This window comes from Protopterus annectens, chromosome 11.part0 (assembly GCF_019279795.1).
Source record: "Protopterus annectens isolate FY-2018-M chromosome 11.part0, PAN1.0, whole genome shotgun sequence".
Classification (NCBI taxonomy): Eukaryota; Metazoa; Chordata; order Ceratodontiformes; family Protopteridae; genus Protopterus; species Protopterus annectens.
The window spans coordinates 761,449,580-761,462,837 of NC_056745.1; the positions used below are offsets into that span (position 1 = coordinate 761,449,580).

Consider the following 13,258-nt stretch of genomic DNA (forward strand, 5'->3'; position numbering starts at 1 on the left):
TTGACTAATGCCCAAGATCCTCATTACATGTTAAAAAAAACACTTGCTGCATGAACTTGTCAGTTAGCACAGTTTAAAGTTGATGCTTCCTGTGGCAAGAGTAAAGGGTTTAAAGCCCAACATTGTATTTTATATATATTTTTCTCTTCTAGTCCTTTAAAATTTTACATTACATTACTTTTATCTAATGATGGTGTAGAGAACTAATATCCAAGGTGGGAGGATACAGGCTGGAATCCTTTTTAGTGCCACTAAGTCATGCTACTTATAGTAGCTTTGGTGTCTAGCAGTTCCCTGATCAACATTTTGTTTAAATTAAGTTCCTTTAAGGCACCCTGTTGTCTCATATCCCCCTGACTTAATATATGTAAGTGTTGGTTAGGCATAAGATGATAGTGTACTCCCTGGTGGCTACTGCCCCCCACCCACATCCACAACTTGTATAAATGCCCTCAAGGCATGACCTGTTACCCACGGTAGCTGGAGTTTCCTCCTTGCTCAGATTTTCTATAAGTGCACTTAAGGCATGATCTGTTATTCATGGTGTTTAGTGTCTGCCACACCTGCTCATATCTTGTCTAAGTATCCATAAGGCATAATCTGTCATCCATGGTGCCTGGTGTTTCTTCACTGCCCCAATCTTGTATTAGTGCCCTTAATGCATGATCTGTTATCCATTGTGTCGGCAGCCTCCCACTCACATCTTGAACAGGTACCCTTAAGGCATGATCTGTCATCATTGGTACCTGATGTTTCCCCCCTGCCCACATCTTGTATAACTGCCCTTACGGCATGATCTGTGATTCATGGAACCTTGTGTCTCCCACCCCTGCCCACATCTTGTGTAAATGCCCTTATGGCATGATCTGGTTTACAGAGTTAGAGAGTAGTTCAGTTGTGCGGTACTTAGCACTTGCATACCTCCACTATGCCTATGTGGCTTTCTGCAGCAGTCTCCAGTTTCCTCCCACATGCCAGTGAAATACGGAGTGACAAAACTGTAATAATCTATATTGTTGTGGGTATGTGGAGTCTATATAAATCCAAGTGTGTGTGTGTGTGTGTGTGTGTGTGTGTGTGTGTGTGTGTGTGTGTGTGTGTGGGCGCACATGCGCGTATGTGTCCAACAATAGACACATATCCCATCTGAAACTGGCTCTCTACCTGACTCATTTTGACCGCCAGGACAGACTGTCTCCTCATAAACCTGAATAAAATAAAGTTCATAACAGACAAATAAAACATTTCTTTACAGGTCCATGGAGAAAGACTAGGCTTAGATCATCACCAAAACTGGAAGCTATTATGCACGCTTTTGTTTTTACCTTGCATGTAACTACCTACATTCTATTTAAGATGCTCTAGTTACAATGCCAAAAGCTTGCATTATTTCCCATAAGGCAAGCTGAGTGCCTGATGAAAGGTTCTCCTGAGATAATGAGTTTGATAGCTACACTAGTTTTGGAGAACTGCCTTAATACCACGGCTATCTTTTTGGTAAGTAATGTTCAAGGAAGGAATACAATGCAGTCAATGCAAGGGGGGCTTGCTATTTGTGCCTTGAGTCCATCCATTTAAAGTAGCTGTAGAACAAAGAATTTAGTAAGTTTTTTGTTCAATTATCAAATAAAGCAGATAGTAATGATTACTCATAGAATCACAGGATCATTGGAGATTACTAGGCTATCGACCCAAAAGTAATTTTAAGCCTAGGCATTTCATTCTTATGTAATACCATAGAAATGCTAGTCAACACACAAGACTGCATTTAGTGATGACTGCCCATGTCCAACAGGGTTGTGGGCTCTATCCTCAGTAAGAATTTACGGTACCCCAGCCACACATCCAAGTTCCTCATGAACAGTGTCATAGAGGTCCACTGTTTCACATGAATTGGTAGCTTGTTCCAAACACGCAGCAATCGCTGGGAAATAAATCTGTCCCCTCCAGCATGTCCTATTTAAGTTGCAGGCCATATTTAGGTCCCTGGAATCGGTATCCCTAGTCCCGTTTTATTTACACATATGCAGCAAGTTCATTAGGTTTGGGTCTTGGATTGCTGTGTAGACCAGGCATAACTTTCCCCTAAAAAGTCTATACGATATGGAGTATAGTGACAGGGACTTTAGTTGGTCTGTGTAAGCCCCTTGATCTTCTTTGTTAGAAATGTCTGAGGTCTCTCCAATTGCTGCAGGTGCTTAGTATGGTACCTGTAAAATGGGGCGTTATACTACATTATGGGCCAGATAAGTGGCGAGTATAGGGAGGGTTATAACTTCTTTTGCTCTCAAGGTGATGCCTTTACTAATCATGCATGCTACATACAAAGCTTTCCTTACTACAGTAGACACATGATGGTCGAAGTTAAAGTCGCAGTCAACTTGCGATCCCAGGTCCCTTACCACTTCATGAGTACTTAAGGTAATGTTATTGATTTGATAGTGTGAGGGGACATTGTTTATGCCAAAAAGAAGGATGATGAATTTCTTTGCATTCAGTTTGAGACCATGACTAATACATCAGTTGTTGGTCTGTATGAGACCCTCCTGGATTATACTGACATAATTTGGGGATTCAATGATTGCACATACTTTGCAGTCGTCTGCAAACTCAGTCAGCCACAGCCCCTTAGTTTTGGCCTGAACTTCTAAGAAGTATATACCAAACAGTAGAGGGCCCAGCACTGACCCTTGTGGCACCCCACTGGTGACAGGTCTTCTGGTTAATAAGGAGTCACCCTCTTTGACAGTGTGTGACCAGTTTGTGAGCCAATTGGCAACCCATCCTACAATGTAGGGGTTTACATTCAGTTTGCTAAGTTTATTGGTAATGCCTGAATGTGGGATTGTGTTGAAAGCCTTTGCCAGGTCAAGGTATGCTGTGTGCAGTGATATGACCTCATCAATGGCCCTGGTCACATTTTCAAAAAAATCCACTAAATTTAACAGGCAGGATCGGCCCTTCACAAAGCCAAATTGGGTAAGATCCAGGGTATGGAGGTCACTTATGTCTTTATTTATGAGGTCCATAATGATATGTTCCATGGCCTTACAATTGAGGATGGTCAAGCTTATGGGTTTGTAATTCCCCGGGTCTGTTGCTAGGCCAACTTTATGGAGGGGAATAACTGTTGCTGTTCTCCATTCCCCAGGAACAAAGCCTGTGGTTAGGCTATGATTGAAAAGGGTATTTAGTGGTGATGCTAGTTCATGTTTTAGCTTGTTTAGAAGACAGCCTGGGATATTATCTGGCCCCATAGAGGAAGTGTTTTTTGCCTTGGACAAGGCTTTGAGGACCTGCTCTTCAGATATGTAGGGTGGGTGGGTGGTGACTTTGGGGGAAGGTTTGTTGCAAGTTAGGAGGGGATAAGGGAGTGAAATTTTCTCTAAACTTATCTGCTAGCAGGCTTGTTATCTCTGTGGGGTCAGTGTATGTGATACTGTTGTGCACTAGTTCTGGAAATGCTTGGATCCTACCCTTTAGGTTACATATGTAGTTGTAAAAGGCCTTATGGTTATCCTTGGCTGTACTTGCTAAGTTTTTCTCAAAGAAGCGCTTGGAGGATTTGACAAGTTGTCTTATTTATCTGTTGAGGCTGAGTAGGGTGCTTTTCCATTGTCGGTGCCTTGCTTTTGTTTTCTTGGACAGCCACTTTTGCATTTATTGTAAAGTTTGTTGATTCTGGATGTCCAGCATGGCAGCTTGTTTTTACTTGGGGCTCTGGCTTTGATTCTTTCTGGTACAGCTGAGTTTATAAATGTATGCAAGTGATTGCACAGGGCTTTAGTGTAAGCTTCAGCGTAATTACCACTTCCAGCTCGGAGTTGGGCTTGGAAGGTATTTATACCTTCACCTAGGATTGTATAGTTTGCCTTGGTGAAGTTTTTTAGTCTGATTTCACCCTTTGTGAGTTCTGGTGTTAGTACCAGCTTGAAGGTGACTGATTTGTAGTCAGTTTTAACTAATGAGGGTCCGAAAGTTGCAGCAGTACATCTGTTTGTCATGTTGGTAAGACCAGATCCAGAATGTAGCATATTCAATCTGAATCTAAATATATGGAATGATACTTCTGATGGCTTTCCCCCCCTAAAATATATGAACACACTTTATTAGTTACCCTAACATACTTGTTCTATTGCTCTGGCAATAATACAAATTCTAGTACTCAGCACTGTCTGCACCTATATCTGTCGTGACCATTTGCTACATTTACTTGCAATGGTATCTCTTTAACCATTGGAGTTACTTACTCATCCTAGTGATATGCATACGTAAAGGGTTTGGAAGTTCAGCAGTTTGTCTCAGTTTCTTCATAAAGGTACTGCTATGAGTTTACAACAGCTTCCTAAGACTTAAATGCTGCAGTGCTGTATATAAATGATTTTAATGTTTATTTTAGGCAATAGTGTACACTTACTCCCAGGAAGGGAAAACATATTAGCAGCTCAGTGTATCTTAATTTTGTTTTAAGTTAGGAAGCTTAACTATTAAATAGCATTAAAAATGAAGAACAGAAAGAAAATGGAGACAGAGGTCTCTCTCTGTTTACTCACACTGTTCACATATGTATAAACACTACTTGAGTTGGAGAAAGACAAATGGTGTACTAAAAGTCTTAATAAGGGATATCTACATCCTTCTACCCATCAGAAGTAATCCTACAGTTAAGTTTATACAATAAGGAAAATCATTTCCTGGCTTGTTTACTGCAATATTTAAATAAATTATCAGTGTGGTAATGTAGCCACATCTGTTATGACATGGCCCTACTTGTGTTTACATAGATAGAGGTAGGCCATATGGCACGGTTTTAGAAATAGACACATACACATGATTTAAAGTGTCTCAACACATACAAAAAGACAATGAATGTTGCTTAAATGCTGCTGTCAGTTTAGTACTGCTTATAATCTGGGACTCAAATGGGATTAAATGGTTTCACCTGTGCAGTGATTGACATATTAAAATCCCTTGCATTCTCTTAATGAAATCATGAAAAATTCTAACAGCAGAAGAAGTGACACCTGCTGCATTTATCTCTGTACGTTCTACAACAATCTGTACTTATTTTATTACTGTTATGACCCTTTTGTCATTCCACTGACAGTGCATGCCACAGTATGATTAAAGGCTGCGCACTGTTCGCTGAAGCAGAAAGCATGCATTTGCGTATGCACGGCTGCTGCCTTTGGCCTGCGGGTTATTACTGGTATACCTACAGTTTACAGCAGTGCACTATAGCAAGTCTGAATGTTAAAACAAAAAGTGGACAACATTTTGGTGCTTTGGGCCTGCCTAGATCAGACACTGAGGTGTTGGAAAAGAGTAGGAAGGTGAGTTTTTCTTTGTTTTCAACCGTCTCTATCTTGAACTTTAGGAGTGGTACTACAATATTATCCCCCTCTTTATATTTAATATTGTTGTGTCAGTTGTGGAATCCTTCAAGTTTTGGGGATCTATAATCTCCTGGGACTTGAAGTGGGAGACCAATGTAAGGTCCATCATAAAAAAGACAACAGTGAATGTACCTTCTGTGACAGCTGAGGAAGTTCAAACTCCCACAGGAACTGTTGATTCAGTTCTATACAGCAGTCATTGAGTCTGTTCTCAGCTCATCCATAACAGTGTGGTTTGGATCTCTGTCTAATCATGACAAAAATAGGTTACATGGAATAGTCCGGTCTGCTGAAAATATCATTGGTGCTAGTTTGCCCTCCTTACAGGACCTGTACTATTCCAGAGTCATGAAAAGGGCAGGGAAAATCATCACCGATCCTTCACATCCAGGCCATCATCTTTTTGAACTATTACCATTTTCCCAAGCCTCTGAGGATTCTGCAGTATTGTTTACATATTGTTAATACTTGTTTCTTTCAGTTGATTTCAGTATTTCTTGCACTTAGTTGCACTTTGCACCTTGTAAGTATATGTATATTTATTTTTTGTCTTGTTCTTAATAGTTGCACGTATGTCATTTGTCTTGTTCTTAAAAGTTGTATGCATGTCATTTATGTAATTCATACTTGGAGAGTCACTGAAACTGGAGTCAAATTCCTTGTATGTGTGCATACTTGGCCAATAAATGTGATTCTGATTTTGATTCTGATTCTCTGTCTTCTCCAAGTTAATGTGGCAATGGAGAAGGTACATGTAGAAACTGGAGGTATGGTGGCTTGCTCCCATATTAGGGGGGGGGGGTGTGAAGGTTACTTGTCTGCATAAATTCATTTTTACTTTTATTATTATTTATGGGGGTTTTTTTGCAGTCTCAAGTGTGTCACGGTTTTAAGATTGCAACCGCCCAGGGATTTAGACATTTTTTGTTTAGATTAGTTTTATGTAACTAAATGATACATAATTAATCACAGTAAATACACTAAATGTACATTAAGTCCAGCCAACATTAAAGCACTACAATTGTGCAGCACGACTGCTGTGCACACAGAAATAAAGTGAATCTGCAGTGTAGCAGGTGCTTTCTGGATACAGAAACAATAAAAAAAGGGAACAGTGTCAAACTTTTGTTTAACTTTAGGGTAGCTATACTGAAAGAAGCTACTATTGCATTTTAAAAGGATTATTTCATGTGCTAGCAATGAGAAATGCAATTTATACTATAATTAGAAGCCTAATGCCTGCAAAGGAATCAGCGATGATCAAAACGGGCAAGTGGGTTGGCCCGAAGGTTCTTTTCAGTAATGACACGAGCTGTACCACGTGAACATTACAACTTATTTACTAAATCAAATCCATCTTCAGAATAAGAATGAAAACATATTTTTTCAGAAAAAGGTATACACTCATATTGTATGAGTGAAAAATACAGTCATAGAAATCCATTAGAGAATGCAAAATGTCAGTGAAAGCCCAATGCAGTGCACAGTATCTGGTATTTGAGGACAAGGCTTACCAACACTGAAATATCCACAAAGCACATTTACTCTTTATACTAACTTGTTCTACTGAGAGGTGTTGTACTTAAACAATCATTTTAAACAGTAAAATAAAAAAAGAAACATGTAACTTGAAGTGTGTAGCAGTGTGAATTCCATGCATTTCAGTAAGATCAGCATTTCTCATATTTAATTTATAACACTAAATTCCACATGATGTATTTGGTTGTGCAAAGTATAGTGGTTTAAACTGAATCAGCCAGACATTGTTTTATCAGTTTTCATCTTCACAGAAACTAACTATTATTGAAAACATGGGGTTTATAAGCATTTACTCTCAAAGTATCTGAAGACATAAAAAAATTGTTGAGGGGTAGGGACAGGTCCTTGAATGAATTCTTCCCCTTTACCATGACAAAGATTAATGCGGTACAGTTATGCATACAAAATTTGTTTCCATCTTTGTGACATGTATTTATCACTAGAAGTTCTCCTGAAGTGCAATTAAAATACTTTTGTACTCTAAACAATACCCCATACAAATTCAGCACAATAAAGTGAAAATGGCTGGTCTGTATACTCTGAACTCTCCTACCACTAGCAGTTTTTCTTAGACATTTATGTAACTTGAAATTAAATCTTCAGGTCCAGGGTTTCAACTCATTAATTTGAAAATTTGCCAATGAAAAGTGCAACACCAACAGATAAGTCAAAAGATGGGTTATACATGAAAAACAGATGGTTCAGATTTCTAAGAGTAAAAAAGACATATGTACAGTAAGCAAATTCTTAAATTTGTCATAAACGTAACTATATTCATGTTACCCACAATATTGGGGTAACACGTTAAATTACATATTATCCCAAAATTTCAGACATTGCTATAGTACCAGCTTTGAGAGCAATGCTTATTACAGAGTATGATGGGATACTTCAGCATTGACAGATCACAGGAAATAACATAACAGCTAGATGCTTAATTCATGAGCACATTGCATATGTAAAATTCTAATGATATAATGAGAACATTAAAACAGAATTTTATTTACTGTAATTGGAAAATAATTTCTTTACTCCCAAGTTACAGAATGTTCTTTACTTCTCTTAACTAGGCATACGTACACTACATGTCCATGCAATAACCAATAAATCAGTGCCTGGATTATTAAGAAAGCTTCTCTGTTAAAGAGATAAATGTTTTAACTGTACTGGAAAAAGTGAGAAAGGACAGCCACATTTTTTTTCCAGCAACTGCATTGAATAAGCATGGTTACAGGCATGCTAATCTCCACACAAAACACAATAGGTGAGACAATGCCACTAGAACTGACTTCAGAAATTAATTTCTAGAAACAGTTTCAGTATATCAGGATGTGCTCATGTGCCAAGGTATTTCAGTATGTCTATAGCATTTTCCATGGTGTTAACTATTGCTGCACTGACATGCTAAAATGTATTAACCAGACTATTGCGTGGATTATATACCATACAACTATGCAAGGATGAAAGCAACTACATTACATACAATATATATAGATAGATAAATATATGTCATATGTATATACTGTGTGTGTGTGTATATATATATAAATATATATATATATATATATATATATATATATATATATGTGTATGTGTGTTTGTGCATTTATTGTAAATAAGAAACTAATACTGCTCACTGTGAAATATCTTGTTTTTTTTACGCTGCTAAGTAAATGAAAGATTTCAGCTTACCGTTTAAGATTCTTCTGACACAAAACACCAAGATCATATGCCAAACACACTCCAAAGACAGTGACTCCAGTTTCTTTTACTAGCATTCCACAGGTTCCCAGGAATAAGCTGAGGCCGAAGTACAAGGGGGAGGTGGTAGGAGGGAAATGTTCCCCAGTATCACTTTGGTCCACACTCCTGTAGAGTACAGTGACATATTATTGAAAAAGGCATCTAACTAAATTATTGCTAACAAAGTAAAACCTTAATTACTTTATAGTTAAATACAAATAGTTCATGTGATTTTCAGTTCATTTCTAGAGCAAGCTGAAGAAAATGGAGTGGAATCCCACAAATAATAATACCTACTACAAATTCTGTAAAATGTAAGTGCATGAAATTAACAACAAACAAGACTAAAAAGCATATGAGAAAAAAGTGTATATGAATTAGTTCACTCTGAGCAGCATTAAAACAAAAAGGAAAAAAAAAAACAACTCACAGTCAGAAGAAAGGCACTAGCGGCATTATTCAGAAAACAAGACCCACAGCTTGAGGTGTGACAAAGTATAGCAAAGTAGAATAGAAGACATGGCAAGAGTACATTTCATTACCACAGAGTGATATAAAAAGCTGGGCAGAAAAAGTTTCTCTGTTGTATTTATTTTACGTTTGTTTAATGACTAAACAGTTACACAATCCAAAATGTAAACGATATTCATCTAATATCACACATTATATGCTTGTACAACTTAGCCCTCCATTATGTGCACTGTCCTACTAAATTAAATGCCTGTTTTTTGTAATACTGCCTCTACTTCTGTAAAATATCAATTACCATAGCATCTTTGCACTCCCATAATCCATACTTAACCAGTGGCCTACCCTTTAAATGAGAATTTATAATGTGTAATCACTGTCTCCCGCTCTTGTCACTTAAACATTATAAGGTACCGCATATCTTATCCAATCTCCCTTTCTTTGTCCCTTCTCCAGTTCTCTGCGATATAACTTCAGGAAAACAGCTAGAAACAGCAGCATCAGTGTGCATTTGAGGCTCTTCTTGCTGGCCCTTCCCTTTATCCATAGCAAGACCACCTTTCACTTCCATTAACATTTTTCTTTTTCAAAAATTACTTTCCATTCCTGGGTGACTACTTTTCAAACAGGAAAGGTATGAGCTCATGTATTTTGTAGATTCATGGAGGCTGTGAAGATAGGTGAAGGCTGCCAGCCTAGCTAGATAGACTTTTGTAGATAATTGTCATCTGTAAATTTTAATGTAAGCCACAGGCTTGTTCTCTTAAATGTGAAAAGTCTGTATTGGATGTTGAGCTGAAAAAAGATGTAACAACAGTGCACTACGCTGTAAGAAAGCTGATAAGTCAAGCATTGTGAAATTCTTTGATCTAAAACTCGGAGCCAAGATGTCTACAGGGAGGCATTCTACCTATTGTTTGAAATGAATCAGTGGTACTGTGTTATCAATTTAAGGACAGAGAGACCCAGAGCATTGAGCATTTGTCTTGAGAACATCCAACATCACCAACACTGTCTTGCTCTACATTTAAGTTTATTATAGAACTGTGTTTTCTCTTAGACATAGCTAGAAACTAAGAAGATTAGATTATTTTTTCTGTACTGATCTCAGAACTTTTCTACTGTATTATTTTAATTACTTCTCTGTGATCTCTGAACTCAACTAGCACTGTGTAGTAAGAAGTACTGTCTTGTGTTTTTATTATTTATTATTAAATATTTTTAAACCTTTCAACTGTGTAGAGATAATTTAAGCTTTAAGAGTACATTGCGTGTATTTAGTGACACTGGCCAAGCCACTCCAATAAGCCTTGACTGTTCAGTTGCACTTACCATTTGGATAATAATATTGCACAGCAATAACTGGACACCCTTTGTTAAGGGTCTTTTTATTAGCTTATAAATATTAGTGAGTGGTAGCAATTGGTACTACCATATAGTCTGGATAAAAGGGGCACAGCTGGAAAACCTGTGTCAGCCTTTCCCAGGAGTGCCTGTGTGGTTGTATATAACTCTTATCTCAAAGTGTGTTTGTGTCAGCTACTTGGGCAGGGACATGAAGCACTTGTTGGAGAGAGAGGATGCTAGAGATTTTAGCTTGCCTACTAGGCTGAGACCTGGACCCTATAGCTGTGCCAGTGGGGAGTCTTATTGGGGATCTGGCGAAAAAGGGAGAAACCAGCCCCAGACTGACTGTGATCTCTGTGTGCTCTTAAGGGAAATTGTACTTTACTGCATGTGTATTTATTATCCTTTCCCTATATGGATGCCCCTCACTGGTGTTAGTGGTGAGCACTGAGGCTCCTTGATTGCTGGGCATCATATATTAATTGGTGGCAGTGGTGGGATATCCACACCACATATTAATTGGTTGGCAAATATTAATTGGCTTGTAGTTGTGTGGGTAGGGTGAATTCCTGTAGCTTGTGTACAGTGGTCTCTGAAGGTGTTTTTGTAGCCATGCAGTGAATATTCAGAGTTCAGATCACAATTGTTTTATTTCTTTTGTTAGCTTAGTTAGTCAGGGAGAGCAGGCAGCATGTCAGCAGAGGAGTAAGGAACGCTACCAAAGAGCCAGCTGGCTAAGATGTGCCAGGCTAGGGGACAGGTGCATGGAAACCTGACTAAGGCAGACATGATTGCAGCTTTGGTCACAGCTGCATCAGAAAACAGCAACCAGGAGGACGATCAGACTGGGAGTGGAGATGTACCACACTCAGAGAATGGACAGCTCAACCTTTCTGCAGAGGACTTAAAAATCCATCTGGAGCTAAAGAGACTTGAGTTGGAGCCCAGCCATTTGGAAATAGAAGCAGCTGAGAGACAAAGGCATCTAGAAAGTGAGGACAAGGAAAAACTATGACGTTTGCAAGCTGAGGAGAATGAGAAACTGCTACGCCTGGAAGCTGAGGAAAAACAGCAGTGGAGGCAGCATGAAAAGGAGATGCTGACTCTTCACCAGAGTCACGGAGGTAATGGGGAAGGGAGTAACTGGACCCCAGAAGCACAAAAGGTCTGTAAATTTCTTCCACAGTTTAAAGAGGGGGATAATTTTGATAGTTTCATTCATACGTTTGAGAGGGTATGTAAACAGTATGATGTTGCCCAAAGGCTCTGAATATGGTTCCTGACCCCCTTACTCCATGGTAAAGCTGTAACTATGTTGTCTAAACTTGCTGAGCATGAATGTTTTTATTATACTGTTGTGATGAATTACTTGTTAGAATGTTTTAAGCTAGCATCTGAAATTTATAAGCAAACGTTTTATGAGCATAGACGCAAAGCAGATGAAAGTGTCTGTGACTATGTTGCTGAACTGAGCCCTTCTTTTCATAGGTGGGTGAGTGGATATCAGGTCACCACTTTTGAAGGGCTGGCAGACCTTTTGGTGAGGGAACAAGCCCTTAGCACTTTGCCTGAGGACATAAGGATCTGGTTAGATGATAGACAATGTGCTACTTCAGATGAGTTGGGGAAGAAGGGAGACCTATACCTAGCAAGCAGGTGATCCCTGAACAGGAAAGGAACCCCGGTACTGCTCATGGGTCTAAAGGAACCCATGGTGGGCAGCACACACTGCCCCAACAGAATCTGCCAGTAGAAGGGGAAGCCACTAGTCCAGGTACACATCCAGGACCTAGGGTGAAATGTTTTGAATGCAATCAGTGGGGCCATGTGGCATACAGATGTCCATGGAGGTAAGGTGGGGAACAAAAGGTGAGAGAGCCAGTAAGTGGGGAAGACAAAATGCTGATGGTAGGTTGTCTTGAGACAACAGGGGTTCCGAACTACCATCCTGAAGATGTCCTGATAGGGAAGGAGTTGGATGAGGCAGTATAATATATTAATGCAGCTACATGCAGTCAGGCTTTGAGACAAGTATGTAGGTCTGGCAGCCTGGGGGAGACACAGAAAGACCACATACTTGCAGCCAGGACTGGTGAGGTGGTCACTTCAGGGAGGAAGCTAAGCTGTAGCAGTGGGACTGAAGGTTAGCCACAACTGCTTGTGGGTACTGATGTTCCCTTGGACAGAGGGACTGCAAACGTAGAGGTGCATAGTAGTACCCAAGCTGACAGTGAGGCACCACTGTCAGGGGATGCCAGACTTCCTGTGGAAGGGGAGCTGGGAAGGGTTACAAAGAGAGAGTTGAGACAGGCTCAGCTCTCAGACCCTACATTGCAAGGTCTGAGGCAGATAGCTAGTGAGGCACCTGATTCTCAAGGGAAGGGGGATTCTGTATACTGGGACAAAGGGCTACTGTATAGAGAGTGGACCCCTGAAGGAGGGCTAGATGGTGAGAGGGTACAGAAGTTGGTAGTGCCTAGAGCCTACTATCTGGCACTTCTAGCCATAGCCCATGATATTCCCTTTGTAGATCATATGGGCAAAAAACGTACAAAGAGACATATTATGCAGAACGTCTATTAGCCTGGAATTTCCAGAGATGTAACAGGGTATTGCAAGACCTGTGAGCAGTGCCAAAAGGTAGGCAAGGCAGGAGAGAAGGTGAGAGCCACTTTGATGCCTTTGCCTGTGACTGAGGAGTCATTTCAGAGGGTAGCTATGTATATTGTGGGACCTCTGAGTATCCCAAGTTCCACAGAGAAAAA

The 13,258-nt window shown here is 39.7% G+C and overlaps 1 protein-coding gene across 1 annotated transcript in view; it reads right to left on the minus strand.

Moving 5' to 3' along the window:
• TMTC1 (transmembrane O-mannosyltransferase targeting cadherins 1) overlaps window positions 1-13,258 on the minus strand; it is a 2,511,834-nt gene that overhangs the window by 1,651,996 nt on the left and 846,580 nt on the right. The window contains exon 4 of the mRNA XM_044087246.1: window positions 8,628-8,804. Coding sequence (XP_043943181.1) covers window positions 8,628-8,804 — 177 coding nt within the window. The remainder of the gene's footprint in view (window positions 1-8,627; window positions 8,805-13,258) is intronic.